At 59.9% G+C, this 24,811-nt stretch overlaps 1 protein-coding gene across 5 annotated transcripts; it reads left to right on the forward strand.

Moving 5' to 3' along the window:
- Positions 1-46: 46 nt before the first annotated feature.
- PPP1R37 (protein phosphatase 1 regulatory subunit 37) lies at positions 47-24,498 on the forward strand. Of its 5 annotated transcripts, XM_063318521.1 has the most exons (14): positions 47-527; positions 931-1,074; positions 9,592-9,689; positions 10,609-10,654; positions 13,824-13,924; positions 16,247-16,366; positions 17,905-18,055; positions 18,851-19,006; positions 20,227-20,339; positions 20,627-20,768; positions 21,166-21,332; positions 21,802-22,687; positions 22,982-23,070; positions 23,160-24,496. In XM_063318521.1, the coding sequence occupies exons 2-13, from the start codon at positions 1,050-1,052 to the stop codon at positions 23,062-23,064; spliced, it is 2,088 nt and encodes a 695-aa protein (XP_063174591.1). In that variant the 5' UTR covers positions 47-527; positions 931-1,049; the 3' UTR covers positions 23,065-23,070; positions 23,160-24,496. The 5 variants fall into 5 exon arrangements, with proteins under 5 accessions (XP_063174591.1, XP_063174586.1, XP_063174587.1 ...); XM_063318516.1 differs by lacking the exon at positions 931-1,074 and having other exon boundaries at positions 23,160-24,495; XM_063318517.1 differs by lacking the exon at positions 931-1,074 and having other exon boundaries at positions 23,806-24,495.
- Positions 24,499-24,811: the final 313 nt, after the last annotated feature.

A 24,811-nucleotide genomic window follows, 5' to 3' on the forward strand; every position in this document is an offset into this window, starting at 1 on the left:
CACCGGCCCGGCCCGCAGATTCGCCACCGCCGCCCGCCCCAGTTCCGCCGCCGGAGCCGGGCTGAGCCCAGCGCCGCCGCCTCGTCCCCCGTCTCTGGTTTTTCCTCCCTTCCTCCCCGTCCTTCCCCGGTTGCCGTCTCTCCCCTACCCGCTGCCGTGGCGAAAGTGCGGCGGCGGAGGCGCAGGCCGCTGCGGCGCTGGCGGGAGGCGGCGGCGGCGGCGGCTCCGCTCCGGTGCGCGGCGGCTGCGGCCGTCCCCGTCCTCTTCCCCGCCCGCCCCGCCGGGCCGCGGCCCCTCAGCGCTGGGCGATGCCCCCGGGGCGGCGGTGAGGAGGGAGAGCTCCGCCATGGAGGCCCCGGCGGTCGACCTCCCCCGCGCCGAGCCCGGTAAGGAGGCCCCGCCGCCCGCCGAGGCCTCCCGGGCAAGCGAGGACGGACGGCTGCGGCCCGGTGCTAAGCGGGTGACGTTCCCCTCCGACGAGGACATCGTCTCCGGGGCGGTGGAGCCCAAGGACCCCTGGAGACACGGTAACGGCGGGGGTGGAGGGGTGGGCACGGGGTTTGGCTCCCGGAGGGGGGCTGCGGGCCGGGGCCGGACAGGCCCCGCTAGGAGAGACCTCGTAACGGCCGGGGGAGCCCCCGGAACCGCTTCCCCCCAAAACTACCAGGACGAATCGGTGGGGAGTGGCAGCCCCCGTCCTCCCACCCGTGTCTGATGGGTCACGGCCCGGGAGGGGCAACGGCGGCATCAGCCTGGGCTTGTGCCAAGAGTCCGGCACCGTCCCGCGTGACATCCCAGGCTCTGAGTCAGAGAGACACTGGTGTGATGGATGGACCACTGGAGGGATGAGGGCTGGGTGGCCGCACTCAGGGGGTTGTGGCCAATGCCTCCACGTCCCGGTGGCAACCAGTGACCAGTGGTGTCCTTCAGGGATCTGTACTGGGACCAGCACCGTTCAGTATCTTCATCAACGACATGGACAGTGGGATCAAGGGCACCCTCAGCAAGTTTGCTGATGACGCCACGCGGTGACACGCTGGAGGGAGGGGATGCCATCCAGAGGGACCCGGAGAGGTGGGACCACGCCAGCCTCGTGAAGTTCAACCAGGCCAAGCGGGTCAGGGCAACCCCCAAGCACAAATCCAGGCTGGGAGGAGAACGGCTGGAGAGCAGCCCTGAGGAGAAGGACTTGGGGGTGTTGGTGGGTGAGAAGCTCCACACGAGCCAACAACGTGCGCTGGCAGCCCAGAAAGCACCCCCCATCCCGGGCTGCATCCCCAGCAGCGTGGGCAGCAGGGCGAGGGGGGGGATTCTGCCCCTCTGCTCTGCTCCACTCGGGGGAGACCCCCCCTCAGTGCTGCCTCCAGCGCTGGGGCACCAACAGCAGAAGGACACAGAGCTGTCGGAGCGGGGCCAGAGGAGACCCCAGAGATGCTGGGAGGGCTGGAGCCCCTCTGCTGTGAGGACAGGCTGAGAGAGCTGGGGGTGTTCAGCCTGGAGAAGAGAAGGCTCCGGGGAGACCTTGGAGCCCCTTCCAGTCCCTAAAGGGGCTCCAGGAGAGATGGGGAGGGACTCTGGAGCAGGGAGGGAAGCCATGGATGAGGGGGAATGGCTTCGAACTGATAGAGGGGAGATTTGGGCGAGAGATCAGGAGGAAATGCCTCCCTGTGAGGGGGGTGAGCCCCTGGCCCAGGTTGCCCAGAGAAGCTGTGGCTGCCCCATCCCTGGAGGGGTTCAAGGCCAGGTTGGAGGGGGCTTGGGGCAACCTGGGCTGGTGGGAGGTGTCCCTGCCCAGGGCAGGGGGTTAGAACTGGATGGTCTTTAAGGTCCCTTCCAACCTGAACCATTCTGTGATTCTATGAAGGCTTCAGCAGCACTTTGGCCCAGAGGGAAGCTCCTGGCTTTGCCGCCCTGAGCCAGCGCGGTGGGAAGGGCAGTGATGGTCGAGCTCTGCTGGCGTGGGGGGAGAGCCCTGCCTGGCGCCTGGCTCTGCAGCAGGGGTCTGTGCCGCCCACCACCCTTGAGGAGGGCGAGAGTCCCACGGCGGCGGCATGGAGAAACCAACGTCTCTTCCCCAAAGCATTGCTGAAGCTTCACCCGCTCAAGGGAGGAGAAAGGGAGATGACCTGGTGCTCCGTCCCCCTGAGGCCCTGAAGGTTTCGGTAACATCTCCAGATGCTGACGTCCACCCCGACAGTGCCAGGGACTCGGTGTGGTGAGCAGAGGAGTGTCATGTTCCCAGGAAACATCCCCGAACGACGGGCACGGCCAGAACGGGAGCTCCAGCGGAGCGCCAGCGGCCATAGATCCACTGTTGGTGGGTGCCAAACCCATCAGGGGCCCCACTTGAGACCCCTCTGCCGGGCTGGGTGAGGGGGTTTGGACTGGGATGCCTCCTGGGCTCTCAAGAATTGCATGATGCGTCTGGCTGCAAATTTCAGGACATTTTTTAGACCGTACCGAGATATGGTAAAGGACATCGCACTACAGTACGGGCGCAGCCATCCCAAAAGCTCCTTGTAGGTCGCCGTGTCACCAGGGTTCACAACGTGAGCTGTGTGCTCTGTCCCAAACCGAAGGGCTGTGCCGCTCGCCACCAAAAATCATCCGTAACTGGCAGCCGCACCCCCTTTTTGGGAACTAAACAGGCTTTTTATTATTTTTACTGTGTTGCAAGCCAGAAATCGGGGTTCTCCTGAGGTTTGTTCCCGTCGCACGTCTCCTTCGGGGACAAGACTCATTCCGGTTTCACTGCCTGGATGTTGGATGGGGCCTAAAGGGCACTAGGTCTCGTTAGGTAGCACTGATTAATTCTGGTTGCGTTGTTCGGTGTTAGCCAGCTCGTCCCAAGGCAGCGACCAGTCGCCGGATGCCTCTGTGAAATACCTCCATCGATGGAGAAAAACCGCTCGCTAACGCAATTTTGTTGTTTATATATCTTGCCAGCTGTGTTAATGTGAAATTTCCGCCGCTCCGGATGAAGGCGTGACATTCACCCGGCGAAGCAAACCCGGGGCTCTTCCCACACGGCCTTATCCCGGAGAGAGCCCGGGAGGGGCAGATTCCTCAGCCCAGTTCACCTTTCCCGAGGCTCTGAGTGCGCCGCCTCCGACCTGGAGGCTTCCCCCGAGGGCGTCGCGCCCTTTGGGTGCCGGGAACCTTTACTTTAAAGCCATTTAACCTCAAACTTCAGCCCCCGAAGGCGCCTGGCGCGAAGGGCTTGAAAGCAAATTTCCCCTCTGTAATTAGAGAGGAATCCCACACGCTGCCAGTCCTCGCGGCCCTGGGATTTGGGGAAACCGGCGTCATTCAGGGCAGAGCCGGCCTCCAAGGACCTGCCCGTCCCTTGGCTTGGGAAGCGCGTTGGCCATGACACCGCACTTAACTCTTCCTCTCACGTGTGGATAATAACTGTTTTTATTTACGGCTTTATTTATCTCTCAGTCATCGTTCGTCGCTGCAGTTGCTCTGGCAGACGTGCCTCTGCTCGTTTAACTTCCTTCTGGCTACTCGAACGCGAGGTCTCCTCCGTGTGGGTACCAGCAGGGCCGGTTTTGCTGGGCAGGACGCGGCGCGGGGCTCGGCGATGCTGCTGCTTGCCACGTCGGTTTGGGTCCTCTCCGGCATTCGCCACCCCGCAGCACTTGAGGGTTTGGAAGGGGAAGGTAGAGAGACGTGTGGCTCACTGCAAACGAGGAGACGTGTTTAGGGCATCGTTTGCAGCATTTAACAGGCAGTGAGCCCATCTGCTCCCAGTTTCTTATGCCACAAGGTGGATGCTCCATTTGTTTTCGAAACCAGTGGTACCCGCACGTCAGCGGTTCCCTCGCTTCTTGCAGAAACACCCCGCTCGTGCCCCAAGAGGTGGCTTTAGAGCGTCGCGTTTCTTACTGAATTAAGCACCATTGCTTTTTCTTTTTTTTTTTTTTTTTTTTTAATATTTTTTTCTTTTTTCACCTTCTTTCGCCCCCCACCCCTCCCCGGCATTGTTGCCCCTTTAAAGCATCCCGATGTGACAGCTATCTGAGCGCCGGGATAAGCGGCCTGCCTCTCTACAGAGCTGTGTCGGGTTCCGTTCGCCGGCCCTCCTTTCTGTGAAACCTTGCTGATTAGCATTAATTATTTCTGCCTTGAATTCTTTATCGCCGGGTACCGGCCTCTCCGCCCAGATCGATGGCAGGTTGAGTTACAGTGCTTTGTGCTCTGACCTTCCTCTCCGCTCCTTCCCTCCGCCAGTCCCGTACCTCTGCCGGTGGAGGTGTTGCGCTGGGTTTTTACCCAGAAGAGCCCAAAGCTCGTCCCGTTTTGTCCCAGCGTGTTTTCTGACCCTCGATTTAAGGTCCGAGGAGTTGGCTAGCATGGGATAGGTGCTGGATATACCCAGAGAGGGGAAGGTTTAGGGACAGACGCTGCTGCTGTCCGTCTCCCTCGGCTTGCCGGGCTTCCCCGACGCGCTGGCGCCCCGTGGGCACGTGGTTTGTGGACACCACGTTACTCACTGGGAAATAAGCCAGAGCACAAGACGAGGAAGGGGGGAAAGTGCCCCTTTATTTCCTTTCCCCCCTCCTGCAGCTTTGCCAACCACTTTATTAGAAAGCTCGGGGCCTCCACGCTCGGGGAGAGGAGCCAGAGGCTTCCCCTGCGTCTTCTGCCATCTCTGATGGAAGGCGCAGGAGGGGAGAGATGTCTTCACCGGATTCCCCGGGATACAGCTGGGTTCGCAGCAGCGTGGCAAAGGAGCGGGTGTGAAAACCCCGGAGGCGTCGTGCGGGTGAAGTCCTGCCATCCCAAGCGTTCTGGGCCTTGGTGGATTGGGTTTGGACCAGCGTCAACGCCGAGCGCGGAGGCCAGTCTCGCTGTGGGCATCAGGCTCTCTGCCGAGGCGGGGGACACCCCGGGGAGCCTCTGCCCGCTGCCGTCGGATGGAGAAGCTCCGCTGCCCACCCGGCTGGCAGATGCCATTCCTCTCAAATGTGGGATCCGGTGCCCTTCGCTGGAGGAAGAGCAAATCCAGGTGTCGGGGTGACACTGGCACTGCCACCTTCTCCCTGCGTCGGTGCCACCGGCCTGCAAGCGAAGGAGCCGCTCGAATGCCAGCTAACTCCTCCGCTGGGGTTTTGTTTTGTTGTTGTTTTTTATGCCGGTTTTCTTCCAGCTGCTCTTCCCCTCGCGTGGGAAGAGGGGACGTGAAGCCTCGCCCGGGAGAGGTGGCAGCAGGATGCTCCCGAGCGGAGGCAAAGAGTGAGAGACCTCATTTGGTGACCTCGGGGCTGGAGGTCAATCGTTTGATTAGATCGCAGTGAAGTCACCGCCTTTTCCTGGCCTGCTTGGATTTTGGGATGCACTCCTCGAGCAGTGCTGGGACAGGGATGTCCCCGCTGCCTACATCGGTTTTCGCCTCCTTTTCCCTACACTCTGCCTCCTGGGACACGGGCTGGAGTGCAGGGAGCAGAACTAAGCGACGCGTGGCACGAGCCCGTGAAAAATCAGCTTTCTCTCCCGTGGCGCGGGGGGCTGGGAAGACGCACTGGCTGCAGCTGGAATAACGCCGACTGTTAATAAATAACGACCTGTTTGCTTCGGCGCTGCGTCGTCCCGGGCTTGGAGGTGGATGGAGGAGCAGGCGAAGGAAAAACCCGCCGCAGGAAGAGTGGTTACGGGGCACAGAAACGCCGGGCTTTGATGGGGTTGAACGCTCGCTCCCTCCTCGGTGCTGTGCTCTTGTGCGTAGTTTGGGGCAAAACACAGTGAACGCAGTTGTTAAGGGCAAAACTCGTGTAAGCGGTGCTTTGGGAGACCAGGAAAAAAGAGAGCGGCACGAGGCCGTTGTTGTCTTTCGCAGCAAGAAACGGAATTTGCGTTTTAGACTTTATCCGTGAGGCTTTCTGGAGGGTTTTTTGCTGAATTTCTCTGGCTTTCTGCTGGCGCCTCGTCGGCTGAGCAGCCACGGTTTGTGTTTTCCGGTGCCCGCGCCGTCGCTGGAGCAGCTCCCGGTGAAGCCAGCGGGCGCTGCGGGCGAAAAGTCGTAGAAAATTATCGGATGAACCACGTCGAGTTATACAGGAGGTTGAGAAATACCCTCGTTATCACTCTTTGGATCTTAATCACCGAGCAATAATAAAGAGATTAATTAATAAGGGAGTTAACTCTGGGGATATTAGCGCGGGGGTTTAAAATGGCAGAGGGGGTCGGCACGTGAGCAGGATCGAAGCCCGCGGTCATTTGGGAAACAGATCTTAGTTCTTCGTTAGGGAAAGGTGTTGAAGCCTTGTGCAGCTGCTGGGGGGATCTGAAGCCCCGTGGGATGGGCTCCAGTTTCCATCTCGTTTTGCCCTTTAACGTGACGATTTTAGCGGGGGGACAGGCTTTAAGGAAGAGGGGCTCCGGGTGGTCCAGGTGGAAACCTGCCTGGTCTCCAGCCTGCCCTTTCTAAAACCAGGTATTTGAAGCTGTAGGTAATTCCACCCCAGCCAGGAGTCAGCCACGCTTTGCTCGCTCACGTCACCTGCCCAACCGGGTGGAAATCCGTACTTTATCAAGGCTGTTGGCACAAACAGCTCTGCTTTGTTGGATGGATGGCGTCAGCAGCGTAAAGCCCTCCGCCGGCTCCGGGGCTGCTGAAAAACACGTTCCCTGCCACAGGATTGGCTTCGGCCCTGCTCTTCCGAAAAAAAAAAAAAAGGCTTTTCCCAGAAACGTCAGGGGTTTTCTGAAGGCGGATGTTAGAGACACTGCAAATATTTGCCGTTGAGCTGCAAGACGGAGCTCAAACAGGAAATAAATTAATATTGACCTCACAGGCTTCGTTACCGCAAATAAGTGGGAGAACGTCTCTTTGCGAAGGGAGAGTGGGCCAATGTGAAGATCCTTTTTAATTAAAACTCCTGATACCTAGTGAGGAAATTCCCTCAGAGGGTCTTGGTGCTGATCCTAAGGATGCGTTGGTCAGGCAAAAGTAAGGAACGTTTTTCGTGGATCTGAGTTTCGGAAGGGCGAGGTGGCCTCGGAGCGAAGCCCAAGCCTTGCAGGAAGAAGAACCGCTGCTCGGTGTTGGCGTTTAAGCTCCTTAAAGGCTTCACAAGAGCAAAACCAAGACCAAATCCCAACTGCTCCTACCCTCAGGATGATCCAGAGCCACCGTGGAAGGCCTATGGACCAGCCAGGAAAGCCGCGGGGATTGCCGGTTACGAGGACGTACGGAGCGGGTGCTGGGCCTCGCCGGCGTTCTTGGTCTTGCCGTGATGGTTGCATGAGCGGTTGCAATTCAGGGGGTAAACTCGGGGTGTTTTCCAGCGCCCGGCGGATGTGGGAGCTCTGGGTGCTCACCCGGGAGGTGGGAACGGACTCGGCACCGGCGGTGAAGCCGTAGGAGACCTGGGAGTCGCAGGTGAGAGGTTCCCGCTGGTGATCTGAATCTCCTCGCGAGCGTTGGAACAGCGCGGATGGAATCATCCCGGGATGTTCTTTGGGAACGGGGAGTCGCTCCGATCCTCGTGGTCCGCAGCACCGGTGCAACTCTCGAGGGACAGGGAGCTTCTCGGTGCGCGTCTCCCGGGGAGGAAGGATGTTGGAAGCTTTGGAAGCAGCTCAAGAGCACCACGGGACCATCTCTGACTTCTTCCTGCGGGACTTCCGAACAAGGCTCAGCGAGCGCCCCGGGGAGGGAACCGAGATGCGCCAGGACGTGCGCGGAAGGAAGCGGAAGCGGATCTCCATCCTCCAGCAATGAGGGTTGTTAAAATTTAGGATTTCCACCCAGGAGAGGGCAGGCCAAAGTATTTTACTGCCAGGAACTAATAAAAACTGGATTAGCAAAGCACGCTTGCGTTCAGATTTGGGGAGAAATCCTTCAGCTGGGACGTTCTGGAGCCGAGTTCACAGATGCTCTTGTGCTCCCCGGATGCTCGTCAGCATCAGGACAGCGGCGACTCTTTTGGTCCTCACTTTCCCAAAAATCAGGCTGGATTTTTTTTGAGGAAAGCGTTCACGTTGTGGATGGGATCAGAAACATTGCAGCACGCTGCTAATCCCCTCGCTACCCTTAATATTTCTTTTTTTTTTTTTTTCTTAGACGCGGGGCTCGCTTGGTGTTGGTGGATTTTTCTCCTGGGTAATCGGCAACCCAACACGTCCCCGCGTCGCTTGGGAGGAGCAAATGGTTTCTGGCGCGTGGGGCTTTTGGGGCGTGAAAGCCGTTCTTAGGTCTCTGCTAATTAAGCCCTTGGCTTGGGGTGCGTTTAAACCTTTGCTGCTTTGCTCGGCCGGCTGGTCGTTGTCCTCGCCGACCTCGCCGCGGCGGCCTGGGAAGAGTCGTAGGGTTAAAAAGTACCAAATAGGCATTTTTTTTAGGCGGTGCGGCTGAGCCTGGTCGTGGCATTGCCTCTGCCACGTGTCTCTCTGACCGCATCCCGCTGCAGAGGCGCCCGATGGGTTTGTTGTGACCAACTCCCTGTTGCGAACGGGGAGAAGATTGAGACAGTCCTCTTTTTTTGTTTGTTTGGTTTGTTTTTTTTTTTCTACCCCCCCCCAGCTTGTAGAGTGTTTAGGTTTTTATTGAGCTCGCTGGATGTCGTAATCCTCGGCGATGGAGGTGGGGTGGGGGGGGTTGATTCGTGCAACCAGCCAGATGAGGTTCCTGAGGAATCTGGTTTCTCCAGATCGTCTTCTGACCGGGGATGGCTTCATTTTCTGTTGGGGCCGATGGCTGAGCCGAAATCACGCCAGAAGCGGAGGTGGGCATTGCCCTCACGTGGCTAATGATCCCGTGGGCAGCTCCCGCCGCCCACCCCGCTTCCCCGGCATCCGGAGCGGCTGCATTGCCCGTGATTCAGGGCGGGCAGAAGCGGTGAGTAAACGCCGCTGGGCTGCTTGGAGCCGAGCTTGGCGGCAGTGACGGCAGCAGAGCACCCCTCCCGCCGCGTCCGAACCGGGAGGAGATGAATTTCGAGGATGTGTTTACCGGAGGATGACAACTCCGGGACCTCCTTTAAGCCTGTGTCTCGCTGACTTGGGCTGACCCCCGAGTGCTCCGCGCACCGCTCCGGCTGTCTGCGGAAGCGGATTAGGGAAAATCTGGGGTTATCGGTGGGGGTTGACGTGCCCTGTCCGTCTCCGTGCCCGCACGGTGATCGTGAAGTGATCCGAGTGAAAAACCAAAGTTGAGTGAAACTAAAAGCCAGGGGAAGGTATTTGATGGCACCATTTACACTCCAGCCTGCTGAGAGGCGTTGGGGTTTGTCATCCTGTGACTCTTTCTAAAAGCTTTTCTGTTCCCAAAATCACAGCTCTCGTGCCGAAGCGCAGCTGGAGGAGGCAGGAGGTGCCAGCTGCACTTTTCTGGCCCCTTTTCTGCCCGAACAAGATGGGGCTTGCTGCCGTAGACGTGTTCGAGCAAGCCTTGCTCAGGTTTTGCTTCGTTCCCTTGCGTCTGAACGTCCTTAATCCTTGTTAATCCCCTTGTGGGCTCCTCTGCCGGGTGTAAATCCTGGCAGATGGCTCCGTTCGATGAGGGAATGCGGACGGGGGAACACAGGAATTGCATTCCTGCAAATGCAACCCTAACCTCCGTTCTCTCACCCTGTACCTTTTCAGCCCAGAACGTGACTGTCGATGAAATCATGACTGCCTACAAGCAAGCCTGCCAGAAGCTGAACTGCAAGCAGATTCCCAAACTCCTGAAGCAGATACAGGTATAGCTGGTGCAGGTGCTGCCCCAGCGCCAAAGGAGCGAATACATCCCTTTATTACACCACTGGCCGTGGACTTTTACAGTCGCTGGCGTGTCAGATGGGAGCGAAGACTCTTGTTTGAATAGCGCAAGCAGGTTTCCGGACAGACGAAAGTTGCTGCAGAGAGCAAAAGCGAAGGAGTTTGCTAACAGAACGTTCTGTGTAATTTAATGGGCTGCCAGACCCTGGTTTTGCCCTGCTGAAAGCCGGGTCCGACCCCTCGGGCTGCTGCGCGGGGGTAGCTCCAGCCCGGCTGGCAGCAGTGGGCGCCGGAGGTGGGCTCTGAGGTCCCCGCTGTCCCCTTCGAGCCGGGGGATGAGACCTGGACGGGCTCGTTTGCAAAGCAGTGTACGCCTCTGGATGTTATTTTAAATGGAAATATGTGGGGGGAGGGAAGCCCGCAGGGAGACGGCCACGAGGGCCGTGGTTTTCCCTGCTCACACGGGGTTGAATAAAAGTCCCATTTACATCCTCGGGCCCGAGAGCAGCGTGCTGGAGCACGGTGTTTAAAGCTCTTCCCTTGGCCTGGAAGGGAGGACTTTTGCATTTTCACCCGCTGTGCCTTCCCCAGGCGTCCCCGGTGTGTGGAGACAGACCCTCATCTTTGTTAGCCACCCTTCCTCGTGGAGCTCCAAGGGTTGTCGCAGGGAGGGTCACCAGCTCTCCCTGCGCCTCACACGGATCCAGCCTCCAAAGCACAGATCCAGCCTGCAAAGCAGGCAGCAGCTTTGATTTTGAGAGTTCCCACATCCTCTCTTCGTTTGGGGGCAAGATTTGCCCAATTTTTCACGTTACCTCGTTATTCCGGCGCGTTAATTCCCCTCCCCTTTCCCCGTGCCTTCCTCCTCCTGAGTGTGAAATGCTGCTTTTTCTTTTGCAGGAATTTAAAGACCTGGCTCCCAGGATAGACTGCTTAGATCTGAAAGGTAAGCCCCTTTTCCGTCACTGGAGGACTTTATTCCTCTTCTGGGCAATCCTGGCGTTTCGTTCCTTTGGTGCGGCTCCTGCTGGAGTCGTGGTCCCAGTCGGGGCTCTTGCAGGCCAGAGCAGGACGGCTCCTTAACCCCAGCAAGAGCAGAAAAATATGTACCAGAGGTGTTTCTGCATGAGAAATATTAACATCCTGGTTGAGAATCCCCGAAACAGCAGCAGAAGGACCTGAGATACTCCCCGCCAGCGCGGTGGCCTGTCCCCCACCGCCTCTGAGCACTGTCCTCGTAGCCCTGCCTCCCCAAACGGCTCCTTCGGGCCGTGCGGGGCTGAGCCGGAGCAGGTTTGCTGGAATACTTTGCTGATCGATGAAACTCCTCGTGCGATGGGAAAACTGGAAAGGCGTTTCAGTTAGTTCTCTTTACGGCAAACATCTTTGTGAACGCTGGCTTTCGCGGAGCATCTCCCATAGCTCCAGGAAACGGGGGAAGAAGGTCGCCTTCACTTCCCCGCGGCATCTCTGCTAGGCAAATATTTTAGGCTGCCTCTCCTCCTGCCTTCTGCTGGTCTCCTTCCCTTCCTAAAGAGCCTCTTCTCCCGCTCTGCCCTGGGAGTAGCCTCCCAAAAACAGTCCGGGGGACCGGCAGCCAGAGCAGCCATGTAGCGGGGATGCTCCCTCAGTGCAGCTGGGGAGAGGACGGGGTGGTCTGCATTGGCCGGAGCCTTTTGGGTGAGGATGGTGACGGTGTTGCTCCCCCAGAGCAGCTGGGGAGAGGACGGGGTGGCCCCCGTTGGCTGGAGCCTTTTGGGTGAGGATGGTGATGGTGTTGCTCCTCTCAGCCGTGCGTCATCCTGGCAGCGTCTGCCTCCTGCTGAGGTCCCGCCGGGGCTGTCCCGGTGTCCCACGGACCTCGTCGGCTGCGCGAGTGGATGGAATTTGCTCCGACAAACTCCGAGCTTGGCTCTCGGGACAGAAGCCATCTGCAGGGGCTGCAGCCTTGGGGTTCGGTCTGCAGCGCTTGGTGCCTGTTGTCACTTACTCAGTTTTGGGGGGAACCCGAAGGCTGGGGAACGACTCGGGAGCTGCCGGTAAAGAACCCAAGAAAATCCCTCGCTGCCTGGGGACCTGGGGTGTCTGTGTCCTGAGCCAATTTGCCCGGAGGAGGACAGGCGTGCTGCCGGAGGAGTAACAACACGAGCTTGTCCAAACACCACCCCCCGCCCCCAAAATAAATCTTTTACAGGCCTCATCGCCATTATTTGGACTCGGCTTTGCCAGACAGGCATTTCTCTCGGACTTCTCGCTCACGGATCCATCAGCCGTTGGCTGTCTGGGCAGCTGGAGCCCACGTCTGCCTTACGCTGGGAGCGGGGGTTTCTCAGGAGACCCCGAGTGACGCAGAAGCCCAGCTGCTGCTCGCTCCGTGCCCTTGCGCGGGACAAAACGCCGGCTCAGCCTCGAGCGAGGGGTCCCTTGTCCCACTCCGCGGCATTCTCTCTGCCTGACCGTTTCCCACCCAGCATGCAGCCGCTTCCGACCCGCCCGCGTCCCCCCCCACGACCGTTATTACAACAGAAACGAAGCTCAGCATTTATTTTAAGCCGCTTTCCATTCCCTCTCTGGGGCTGGTGTCAGACGTGGCCTCCTCCCTCTTGGAGACATCGAAGGGAGCTGACGAGGGACCGCGGCTCGCCCTGGACTCAGTCTTAAAGGTCTTTTCCAACCTAAACGATTCTGTGATTCTGGTCTTGTTGAGTGAATTCCCAGCGTGGCAGGGCGAGGTTGGCCGCCGCTCGGCTCCGGCGTGGAAAATGCGATTTATTTGGGAAGCAGAGGCTGGTTCCCCGTCGCCATCACCTTTCCTGAGGAGGTGCCAGCGGGACGCGGGCAGATGGCGCTGCCGGAAACCCTGATGGGCGGCAGTTTGCTGCTGCGTTTTCAGCTTTTCGATGTTTCGGAGGGGATCGGTGGGGTTGCAGCGTGGAGGTGATGGTGCTCCAGACCTGGTGCCACCACCTGGCTCTTCCTACGGGGAGCCGGGGAGAGGGGAATGGGATCGACCGGCGTTGGGAGGAGAAGGCAGAGCGTTCCGCCTCCGCGTCTGCAGGTCCTCCCCAAATTCAGCTTGCCTGGCAGGACCACCCACTTGCAATTGATGCAGCATCTAAAAGCAGCCGGCATGGATGCGTATCGGGGAAAACTCCCTGTTTTTCCACCAGGAGTAGCTTGTGCAGCGCTAACGGAGGGGAGTCGCAGCCCCGTGAGCCGTTGTGGCTTGGCTGCGGGCTGGCCGGCACCCCAGGCCTCGGAGACCGGCTGCCGCACGGGGCCGGTGAGGACAGTTTTACGAAATAAGCCAATAAAACAAGCAAATCAAAATCCCTCAGTCTTGGGGAGACGTTCTCAAGGCGGCTCGTGCCAGCACCTCCCTAAATTGAAACGTGAATAATTTAATTTGTCAGAGGCAGCGCAGCAGTGTATCTGCTCGCAGCGCACGTGCGGGGATTTGGTTCCGACCCCCTGGTACTTTTATCTAGCAAAGGGAGTAACCGGCCAGCCGTCGGTTTGTCGGCGGAGATGCTCCTAACGTAATTTTAGCTGGGCTGAAGCTGGCGAGGGGGCTCGCGCGTTGGGAAGCCGTCTGTCTGCCCGGTGGGGAGGCAGGAATCCTGGTTCTCAGGGTGTTTTAGGCATCTAAGGCATTGCCGCTACGGCTCATCCGCGGTTGGGTGAGCAGCCGTGGCGGTTTTTAGGTAGATTTCCAAATACTCCGAGCTTGCCGCCTGTTACTGAGCAAGAGACATCCTTTCTGAAGTCTCCCCGCGGAATCTCCCGGTTGGTGGTGCTGCTGGCGAGCCCCGGCGCGGGGTTTTCAGGGCTCCCTGCGATGGCCGGTCCCCGTCTGTTAACGAGAAATACTCAGCCGAGGCGATGTGTTCCGCTGCTGGGCCAGGCGTGCGCGAATAAATCAACGCGAACGCTCAATGCTGGGTTCGAATTTCCCTTCCGGCGGGTCGTTTGAAGCGGGGGCTGCCTCTGACCCGGGGAAAAAGTTCGCCTTTCCACGTGTCCTCCGGCTCGGGGCTCTCGAGGTCCCCGCCGCCTGTGCCCTGCATGTTACGTGCTGAAGCACCCAAATTCACCTTATTCCGCTGTTTCCCCAGGGGAGAAGCTGGATTACAAAGCCTGCGAGGCCCTGGAAGAAATTTTCAAGCGGGTCCAGTTCAAAATTGTGGATTTGGAGCAAACGAGCTTGGATGAAGACGTAAGTGGTCATGACCTCTCCCAACTTCTCGTTACTGTTTCGCAGCTGACGCAAACCTCACGGGTTTTGTGGTCAGTCCTTAGCTCCTCCTGGGCACTGATTTATTTTTTTGGGGGGTGTACCGTGTTGCCGTACGCTTTCCCTTCATACCCGTGCTCTTATTTAGCTCTGCTGGTGCAGCGTTTGCTGCTCCGAAAGGAAGAGGTTGACCATTCGCTCCACAGCCTGGGTGGCCGTGAAGCTCCGAGGCGTTTTAAATGCGTATTTTAAAAGCCGTTCTGAAAGCCGAGGGAGCGGTGGGTAGCTCTCAGACGGCTTTTGGGGACTGAGGATGAAGTTCAGGCTCCCTCCTGCACGTCCCGTCCCGACTCGCCTTCCTCCTCCGTCGCAATGCCTTGGGGCCCTGAGTTCAGGTCCCAGCGGGTAAGTGGAGGAGGTTAAAAATTAAGGAAGTGGTTAAAAATTATTTTAGCCAGCTCTCATCCTGAGTTCCCCTTGCCCCCCAGGAGCATCCCCTTTCAGTCCTTGCGTCTTCAAGAATCTAGTTTTTCCCACGTCATCTATCCCTATCCCGAACCTGTCTTCAGACCTGTCTTGTCTGTGTTTGCTTGGAAGCTCTCGATGCTTTTTCCCTGCCCTCCTGTTTTCCCCACTCGAGCAGCACTTTGGGAAGGCTCAGCAGCCACGAGCTTCTTGGGGCCACCGGCCCCCATCCCGTGCGAAGTGGGGAAAATGTGACTTGGACGGTGGCTGCCGGTCCGACCCCGTGACGGTGCTGGCTCCGAGCCGCGGCGCTGCAGGCGGGGATTGCAGACCTCGGCGCTTTTCTCTTCCGGTCACCTTGGAGCGAGACTGTCTGTGGGGCACGAGGGGTCCAGCGTGTCCCCGTCTCTGCTGCTGGGGGAAAACAGCCACGGAGGGTTAAAGTCGGCCCCCCACGGCCCTGAGACCTCCTGCTCCTGTCCCAGTCCCTGACATTCGGCTTTTTTTCCTCTGGCTGCGTCAGGCCGGGGACTTACTCACCCAGTACCCAGTTTCTGCTCCTCATTTCCTGCCGACGAGCGCCCCGTGTCCAGCAGAAAGTCCTGTCGTTCCCCGAAGACCTGTTCTTTCTCCTGTTTGCCTTCGTGCTGGCGTTTTCCAGTCCTCCAGGTCTCTCCGCATATTTTTGCTGGAAGCCTTGCAGCGCCTTTGCGGCTCTTCTCTGCCCGCTCCGGCGTATGTTTCAGCTAATTTTCTCCAAAGAGGCTCATTATGTAATTAAGCAAATTGTTCCGCTTCTGCCGTAGGAGCCGTAGACGTTTCCCAGGCACGAGTCCGGCTCTGCAAATCCCTTTCACTCCTAACCCTGCTATAAGTGTTGGCTTTGATACCTTTTCTTTTGTCCTTTTTTTTCTTCTTTTTTTTTTTTTTTGAAGCCCGATTGGATTATTGGGCGGTTTCTTGCCTGGGAAAGCGTCAGTGCCGTGTGCGGGGCTGGATAACCCCGCAGGGAGCGGACGGACGCCAAGCCGATAGCCTGGCCTCAGCTCAGGTTGAATATGCAGGGGGAAAAAAAAAAAAACAACAAAAAAAAAACATTTTCCCGTGTCCTGGGAAATGTCGTTCAAGTGCCGGCACGTCCCGGGTGCCGTAACCGGCTCTGGCTGAGTTCGCTTTCTCTCCTGGTGCCCGGAGGGGCAGGGTGGGGGTTGAATCCCTCTGCGAGGTGCCTTTTCGGACTCACTCCTGGAAATCTTCGCCCGAAGGCTTTACCCCGGGAGGCGGCTCTGCCGGCACAGCCTGCAGCCGGAACGGCTACGCCGGAGCCATCATCCCGTGCCAGGCCTTGTCGGGTCCTGTCTGCCCCGGTGACAGTCCCCAAGCACGTGCCCGGTGGCAGGCACGCCAGGAATATGGCCAGATGCCTTGTTTTATCGTCCTGGAGTAGCCGCAGGCAGCAAATCTGCAGAGTCCCTCGAAGAGGCTGGAGAGATCCGGGGGGGACCCAGCTGTGCTGCGGACGGGGGCTGGCACGGGAGCGGGGGACGCAAAGTGCCGCGGTGCCAGCGGGCACGGGGACGGGCGGACTCGTCACCCGAGGCGCCAATTTGTCGGCGCTTCAGGTGGAAGGAAGGGGGTTTGTCGCCTGGGCTGCCTTGGTCGCAGGGCGCGGACTTCGTCCGCGAGAGCTTAATGACTAAATAGTGGAGCGGGGACGTGAGGTCGTGTGAGAGGGCTCCGGAGGAAGCAAACCTCTTTTTTTTTTTTTCCCTTCTTAAGCCCCACTCGGCTTCTGTCCACCTACGTAACGCAGCTTTCCCATCTGCCTTTGTTTTGCAGGGCGCCTCGGCGTTGTTTGACATGATCGAGTATTACGAGTCAGCCACGCACCTCAACATCTCCTTTAACAAACACATCGGCACCCGGGGCTGGCAGGCGGCTGCCCACATGATGAGGAAGGTTCGTGCCCCCTCGCAAATATTTTTCGGCACCTTCTTTAACCCGCCGCAGCCACGCAGATGGGCTCCAAAGACTCCCGTCTGCCTCCCAAGACTGTCGGCGTGGTTTTGCGCTCGCCTGGCCAGAAAACCACCCTGTTCAGAAAGACCCGGTGAAGCCCAGGCTCAGAGGCAGGAGTTTAAAAAACAAAAGACAGTCGCTCTTCCCGCCTGCCTTGAGGTTGCTTAATGCCTCGGCGAGCACCCGGAGCAGAGAAAATGGAAATGCAGATCCCAGCAAAAATAAAAATAAAAAAAAATAAATAAAAAAAAAAAACCACCAAGCAGCCTGTTTATCAGTGGCGTGCTTGCAGGGTCAGCCTCTTGAGCTGGGTATTCATTACCTTTCCAGCAGGATGACGAGCGCCAGTGTTTGGCTTTGCGGGGCTAATTAACCTCATTGTTCGGTGCTTGAGTTGGCTCTGAAAGCCGAGCGCGCAGGGGAGGCCGCGTCCCCGTGCTTCCCGCTTGGGGCGCGGCGCAAAACCACCCTCGATCCGCAATTAACCTCTCCACCTGCTAATTTTAATTTTGGCGCTGCCGAGGTTTCACCCAGCGCCACCGGTGCCTCGCCCGGCTCTGGCTGGAAAGCCGGCGTCCCGGTAGCGTTCCCCCGCCACGCAGGCGGCTTCGCGGTGGGGCTGACAGCGGGCACTGCAGCTCGCGCGGTGCCAGCAGTGCCCACCCCGCGGTCTGGAGATGGCAAACGTCACCGCGCGCGGTGCTGGCCGGCCCTGTAGTGACGCTTTAAAACCAGCTGTGGGTATGCGGGTGCGGGTCAGGAGCTTGAGACGCCCTTGCCACAGCTGGGGCTTGGGGCTCTTCATTTCTGGGAGAATCTGGATGCGTGAAAGGGCTTTTGTTAGCACGGAAAATGGTAAATCAGCCAAACGGAGGCCGTTGGCGTGCTGCGGATCTCCACCAGGAACAGGCAGCGAGTGCAAAGCCAGGATCTTAGGGCTCGGGGGCAAACCCCAGAGGAGGGACGCGTGGCTCGACACCTTCCCACACCCTCCATCCGGAGAGCGCGGGGCAGCACATCCTGGGATGTGTCAGGATGAGGGAAGCTTTTCTTTGGAGAACGTGATGCTGCTACGGTTGCCTGGAGCGCGTCCTCTGCGGTGCCGTAGCTTGAGGGTGACGGCAGACTGGGCGCGGAGCCGATTCTCCGGGAGATAAGGTGTTTATCTGGAATGGCACGGTTCAAGCCTGGAGCTTGGCGCGGGCTGTCCTGGCACACGGGGTTATCTCCGCCGTTCCTTCTGGCTCTTTGCCTCTTATCTGAAGCCGGTGGGGTGACCAAAACGATGTTTCCGATGGGCGTAAGTCGTCGCAGGGGCTCTTATCTGGGCAGTGTGGAGGCAACATCTGTGGCGGGGATGGGATTTGGCCCGTAAAATAGCTTGGCCTTAAACCCAACCTCGAAAAACGGCCAAAAAAAACCTGGTGGCCAAGGCTGTGGGGGGCTGAGCACTGATCCCTCTTGTGTCTTCCTCCCAGACGAACTGCCTGCAGTACCTGGACGCCCGAAACACGCCTTTGCTGGACCACTCGGCCCCCTTCGTGGCACGCGCCCTGCGCATCAGCAGCAGCCTGGTGGTCCTGCACCTGGAGAACGCCAGCCTCTCGGGGCGCCCGCTCATGCTGCTGGGTGAGTGGCTGGAGAGCGGGCACCGTCTCCCAAAACCCCGCGGGATGCTGGGCGCGCGGGGCAGAGCGGCGCCGATGTGGGGCTCGCCGTCCTGGCCGTGCCCAGCGAGGTTTCGGGGCGGTCGCTGCCGGCCCGCGCGCCCGTGGCAGCGCTGGTGTCGATTTGTCTCTGTGCCAGCCCAGCCTGCGGGCAGGGGGTGTAAGACAATGCCGGGCAGCCCCTGTCGTTAAGCGAACGAATTAGCGATAAATCATGGCCAGGCTGCGGCTGATGGTGGTGTTGTGATAGCAACGATGAGCTGAGGGCTCCGGCAGGGGAGCGTTGCTGGGGTTTAAGTGTTTATTAGGTTGGCCCAGCCGGAAAAAGGCGACGTTGCTGGCAAGGGCACGTGCCCTGCGTGAACTGATCCCGGCGCCGGCTGCCCTTTCGTCCCGGCACGAGCCGCTGCCGCTTCCCTCTGCGGGTGGGAGGGCACGCGGGGGCTTGTGCGGGATCCTGCTGCTGGCCAAACGCACGCCTCTGAAATCCACGGGGTGAATGGATTCCAGCTGGTGTCCCGGCCGCGACGGCGGTGGGTGCAGCTCCAGCTGGGCTGGGGGACCGCGCGCTTCGGGCACCGCTTCGGGCTCGGACAGGCACCAGCCTTGTATCGGTGCGGCCGGGAGGCTCCCGAGCCCGCGTGTTGCGCGGTGGCTGCGGCCAAGCCGTGGGTAACGGCGCCGGCCGCAGCGCCTGGTCTCCGAGCCGTGCTGGGAACGGGCTGCGGGCTGAGGTGCTGCTTTTCCACCTTTTCAGCCACGGCCCTGAAGATGAACATGAACCTGCGGGAGCTGTACCTGGCCGATAACAAGCTGAACGGGCTGCAGGACTCGGCTCAGCTCGGCAACCTGCTGAAGTTCAACTGCTACATACAGATACTCGACCTGAGGAACAACCACATCCTGGACTCAGGTGAGGCCCCTCGCTGCTCCTCCGGGCAGAGCCCCCATCGCCTGCCGTTTTGGCCCAGTTTTAGGGTGGGGAGGAATTGGGCTGTGGGGCGCAGAGCTCGGGGGGGCGGCCCCAGGCTGAGCCAAAGCAGGAGAGTTGCGCGGAGCAGCGTCTACGTTGTCCAAAGGATTTCAGCGGTGTAAGCATCTCAATTTTAAAGCTAAGATGGTTAGAGAAACTCGGATTGCTTCCCGGGCCGGGCTGTGAGGTGCCCGGCGGCAGCTCCCGAAGGCAGGGCGAGGTGGGGATGCCTCGTGCCTTTCGGCTCCCTCCGTCTCTTGCTCCTGCCTGGTTTTTCTCCTCCCCTCTCCCCGGAGCCAAACGAGCAGCCAAATCTAATACCAACTCAGGAATTGCAAAACAATCCCAGAGCGGACATCAGTCCCGGCTGGTTCTGGTCGGCGATGCTGGTTACTCGTCCGAGTTTCGGCGGAGCAGATGCCTTTGCTCGGCACGAGCTGCCCCGGCCGCCTTTGGGTTAGGCACAGAGGCAGCCAAGCATTGACCGTGTTGGATGTCACCGGCGGTGTTGTGGCCACCCCTGATCCCGGATGGGTCCCACCCTAAGGTGCAAATAAATATTAATTTGCCGCCTTCCAGGTCAGATGCCACGTCCCTTGCATCTTTGGACGCTTAATAACGAGCAGTGCTGGGGCCCGTACGTGTTGGAAATGGCTTGCTGGGCGTTGCTGTGGCTTTCCGCAGCATCGCTGGCCTTGGGGTGCCGTGCCCTTATCAAATACATACATTTGGCAGCGATTTGAAACAGCACCTGCCCTCAGCCCGGGCAGGATTGGGCCAGAAAGGTGTAGGGAGCAGTAGAGGGTCTGCCCCTGTCTCTGCAGCCCCACGTCTCCAGCTCCCTCCCCTGCTCCAAAGGCTCCAGCCTAGCGCTAATTAATTTTATACGCCAAGAGGTTTAATTGCCCGTTTGTGTACACGGGACTGATGCGCTTTGCTGAGGTCAAATCAAGCAGCTGAGGGAAGGGGTTTGGAAGCGGGGGGACGGCGTTCGGAGGCGGTGCCGGAGCTTGGCATAACGATGCCGTGGCTTTTCCCCCGTCGTCCTGCCCGGGATCCGGGAGGGACAGAGGGACAGAGCGGAGGAGGTGAGGAAAGCTCTGTTGGAGCTGGCGGGATGGGTGCCGGCAGGGAAAGGCTGAGCCCCGGCTGTTTTCCAGGCTTGGCGTACATCTGCGAAGGGCTGAATGAGCAGCGGAAAGGGCTGGTCACTCTGGTTTTGTGGAACAACCAGCTGACTCACACCGGCATGGCCTATCTGGGGATGACGCTGGTGAGTAGCTCTTGGCACCTTCCTGGGCGCGATGGCTTCGCTCCCAGAGGGATGTCTCTCCCGCCGCTGCCAGGGCCAGATCCAGGCAGCGTTCCGGCCGCGTGGTTCGGCGCGAGGTGCCCTGGTGCCGCGTCGGAGCAGAACCTGTCCCTTGTCCCCCTGCGCTGCTGCTCGGGCATCACCGGCCGCGTGCTTTGGGGAACAGCCGTGAATTAAACCCGCTCGGGTTTGAGACGGGACCTGTCGTCCCGTCCGCCTCGAGCCGTTTTTCCCCTGGGTGCCCGCAGCCTCACACGCAGAGCCTGGAGACCTTGAACCTGGGCCACAACCCCATCGGGAACGAAGGCGTCCGCAACCTGAAGAACGGGCTGATTGGGAACCGCTCCGTCCTTCGCCTGGGCTTGGCGTCCACCAAACTGACCTGCGAAGGTGGGTGGGGGCCGGCGCCCACCGAGAGCTCTGTCTCCCCCGCGGAGCTTCCCTCGCTCTTGAGCCGCGTGCAGGGGCCGCTTTGGCCCCGGAGGAGGTGGCTCAGTCCAGCCACGTGGGCGACGCGGCCTGGCTCTAACCAAAACGTCACTGCTGGCCTGTCCGAGGCCACCTCGTCCTGTGGGTTTGGTGCCCCTGGCGTCTCCGTGCCCCACAGAAACCCTTTTTCTGAGCACGTGGGGTGCCTGGCAATGAGCACCCAACCGCCACTGACATCCCCCCGTCCCTCCCGAAATACTGAGCTCTGCTACGCGCCACCCCGAGGAGCGCCGTCAGGGGCCCGGTGGTGTCACGGCTTGTTCCCCGCCGTCACCGGCGGCTCTCCCGTCCCTCGCAGGTGCCGTGGCGGTGGCGGAGTTCATCGCCGAGAGCCCGCGGCTGCTTCGCCTGGACCTGCGAGAGAACGAGATCAAGACGGGTGGCCTCATGGCCTTGTCGCTGGCTCTGAAGGTCAACCACTCGCTGCTGCGCCTCGACTTGGACAGGGAGCCCAAGAAGGAGTCGGTGGGTAACGCGCCCCGTCGCTCGTCCCGCTTTTGCCCTTCTGGGGGGGTCTCGTTAAGCCCCCCGGCGGGAAGGTGCCGTCCTCGAGGGTGACGCCTCCAAGCTACCGCTCAGCTCTGACGCTGGCCCGTTTTTTAGCTCAAATGAATTGACCGCAGCCCCTGGTCAGGGGGGTTTTTGGAGGTCTGAGCAGGACCCAGGCAGCACCCGTCACTCGGGGTCCCGCTCCGCTGAGCATCCCCCGGGATGGGAATGCCGCGATCCGGGCGGCAGTCGGTTTGAGAAGAAGCCCTCGGGGGAGCTCGACTCTCGGGAGGTTTAATTGTTTCTTGGGGAAACATCGATCACGTCTACAGGGGTGGAGGGGAAAAAAAAAAAAACCTGGAAAATAAACACGGAGCAGATTTTTTTTCCCAGACCGCTGGTTTCGGAACATTCCGAATGACTGGCGGTTTCTCTTCCCTCACAGGTAAAAAGTTTTATCGAAACCCAGAAGGCTCTCCTGGCCGAGATCCAGAATGGCTGCAAGCGCAACTTCATCCTGGCCAAGGAGAAGGAGGAGAAGGAGCAGAAGCTGCAGCAGTCGGCCTCGATGCCGGAGATCACCGTGACGGAGCCTCTGGAGGAGGGTCCGGCAGAGGACAGCGAAGACGGCAGCGCCACCTCCGCTCTGGAAGAGGGGGAAGAAGCCGGGGAGACCCTGACGGCCTCCGAGAACGGGGATGCGGAGCCGGCGGAGGACGACGATGACAACAGAGGCAACGTGACGGACTCTGATTCAGACACGGACGAGGAGGCGGACGCCGGGTTAGAGACGAAGGACTTGAGCGAACGGCCAAAAAGCCCCGACTCCGCTGACGGAGCAGCCACGTCCCAGCTGCTGCTGTCCCTGGAGAAGGCAAAGGACCGGCCGCCCCCGCTGCGCATTGCCGAGGAATCGCCGAGTCCCGCCACCTCTCCGGCCTCTGCACCCTCCCAGGGAAACGAGAGAAGGATTTCGGTTTCCAGCCCCGGGCGAGGCCATAAAATCTTCGTGGTGACGCGAGTGGAGACCCTGCCGGATCGAGCCGCCGAAGCCACGCGCCTACGGGAGGACACGGATGCCACCTCGAAACCCGCTGAGCCCCAGAGCCCGGCTCCGTCCCCAAAACCTGAACTCCCGGCGCCCCAGGCGAACGGAGCGGTTCCCGAATCCGCTGCCGGCTCTGACCCCAAACGGGGCGACCCCAACGACTGCGAGAGCGCGGCCCGCGACACCCCCCTCCCCAACGGCCTGAAGACGGATTTTGTGCGAGCGCTGCCGGAGGCGTCCTCCGACGGCGATGGGAAAACGGGGAGCTGCGCCGCCGAGCACGGTAAGAGCTCCAGAACGGAGCCCCCCGCCCGCCCCCGCCCCACACGGCTGAGGGTCCTGAGCCCTGCTCCGGCGTGGCGGAGCCAGGGATGAGTGTGGAGCCGGTCCCTGTGCCGGTGTCTCCCCAGAGCTTTAAATCCCCTGCCGCTTTCCCGGACGAGATGCCCATCGGTGCTGTAGTTTGTTGCTGGGGGGGGGGTGGGGTGGGGGGCATTCCCCTGCCCGCATTTTTTTTGGGGAGGAGGGGGGAGAGCGGGTGGGCAGGCGAAGGAAACGGGGGCCGTTTGCTTTGCAGAGCTGAGCTGCTCCAAGAACGAGCGGGAGCTGGAGGAGCTGCTCCTCGAGGCCAGCCAGGACGCGGGGCAGGAGCTGCTGTGAGCGCAGGTGAGCGGCGACGGGGGCCGGGGCCAGCCCCGGGGGCGTCCTGGAGGGACGGGGGACCCCGTTGCCACTCGCTCTCCTTTCTCTCGCAGGTCCCCGGGGGCTGCTCGGTGCCGAGGGGAGGCTCTGGCAATAGCTTTATTCTATTCCCGCTCCACACAACGATTAAGAAACCAACCTCGGGCTTTTCAGGACAAAGGGTTCTTTTGACTTTTTGGGTTTTTTCGGTTTTTTTTGGTTTTTTTCCCCCAGACAGTTTCCTGCCCCCAAAATCTTCCTGCCCCCAGGCCTCCCCTGCGCAGGGGGGGACCCCTGTTGTGTCCCCGGGGGCGACGGAGGAGGGGGAAGGGAAGGAGAGCAGAGAAAAATGACCCATCCGGGGCCATCCCGGCTCCCAGCCGTCCCTGCCCTCGCTTGGACACTACCTGACGCCTTCGCCTTTCCTTTTTTTTTCTGTCTTTCTCCGAGGAGGAGATCCCGCACCGGGGCGGAGGCCGCACGGTATCGCTTCTACCGGGAGATTAAAACCAGACACTACAGGGACCGAGGTGCCGGGAGGGCGACTGTTCGCCCGCGGGGGGGGAGCGTCTCTCACTAAAGATACCCAGGACAGGCTGCGTCCGCAGCCACAGTGGTTATTTATTTTGAAGTTCCTTTTTGGAACTTAAACCTTTTCCTTTTTGTTTGTTTGTTTGTTTGTTTGTTTTATTTTTTTTTTGTTTGTTTGTTTGTTTTCAGTATATATTTATCATCAGCTGCAAAGTTACCGGGTTGGGGATGTAGAGGATGGTGTTAGAATTAAGGAATTCCTTCTGGGCTAACCTGCAACTGAACTCCTGCTCCTGGGCTGCCGGAAAAAAAAAAAAAAAAAATCCCAGAAACACAAAAAACAGCGTTGGTGGAGCCCCCACCCCCCCCCAACCTTCCCATGCAAACCCCTTGGGGGGCTGCGGCTTCCGCAGGGGCCGGATCTAGGAGAGGAGCTTCCCCGCAGCCCGGCCGTGCCGGCACGGCGTCTTCCCGGCGAGGTGGGGGGACACCCCCCCCCCCCCCAACCCGGAGAGTCGGGGATCCAAGGTGGGAACCCGGGACGATGGCCGCGGCGTCTTCCCGGCGAGGTGGGGGGACGCCATCCCCCCCCGGAGGGTTAGGGATCCAAGGTGGGAACCCGAGACGATGGCGGGAGCAGGTTCCCCAGCTTGGACGCCTCGGCATCCTCTTCCCCCCCCTCCATCCCGGCTTCCCGGATTTTGGGATCCTCGGGGAAAACTGGCCGGCGAGGGGCTGCCGCAGCCCCCCCCGCCACGGCGCGGGGTGGGCGTCCGCTGGCGAGGACGCGTCGCTTTTTTTCTTATCTTAAAGTGCAATAAATCTATCAGGGAGCTGCGGGCATGGGGCCGGGCACCGGGGGCTTTGGGGGGGTTTTGGGGGGGGGCGGGATGGCGGCTGGGGGGGGCGGCTGCGGCGCTGACACTACAAGCCAGGGGCCGGCGGCCATCGATCTGCTGGTGTTCGTCGTTTCTTTCCGTCGTGTATTTTTGTTAACACTGTTTTCTATTAAACGAGATCTGCATTCGTCACCGACTCCTCCCCGGCCTCTCTCTTTCGGTGCCTTACGGGCGGCGTCATCCCCCCACCCCCGGCTTCAAAAACGCAGCTTTTTTGAGCCTTGCCGGGAAAAAGACGAGGCAAACGCGGAGATTTTTACACCCGCCCCCGCCGCCTTCCCCAGGGGAGGATTTTC

The sequence above is a fragment of the Chroicocephalus ridibundus genome, chromosome 26 (genome assembly GCF_963924245.1).
Source record: "Chroicocephalus ridibundus chromosome 26, bChrRid1.1, whole genome shotgun sequence".
NCBI classification, from domain to species: Eukaryota; Metazoa; Chordata; class Aves; order Charadriiformes; family Laridae; genus Chroicocephalus; species Chroicocephalus ridibundus.

Excerpts from the sequence above, each read along its gene's own strand:
- PPP1R37 (XM_063318516.1), top strand. The coding sequence starts at position 347 with ATGGAGGCCCCGGCGGTCGACCTCCCCCGCGCCGAGCCCGGTAAGGAG. Across the intron at positions 9,690-10,608 it reads AACTCCTGAAGCAGATACAG|GAATTTAAAGACCTGGCTCC; the intron begins GTATAGCTGGTG and ends TTTCTTTTGCAG. Across the intron at positions 21,333-21,801 it reads GGGAGCCCAAGAAGGAGTCG|GTAAAAAGTTTTATCGAAAC; the intron begins GTGGGTAACGCG and ends CTTCCCTCACAG.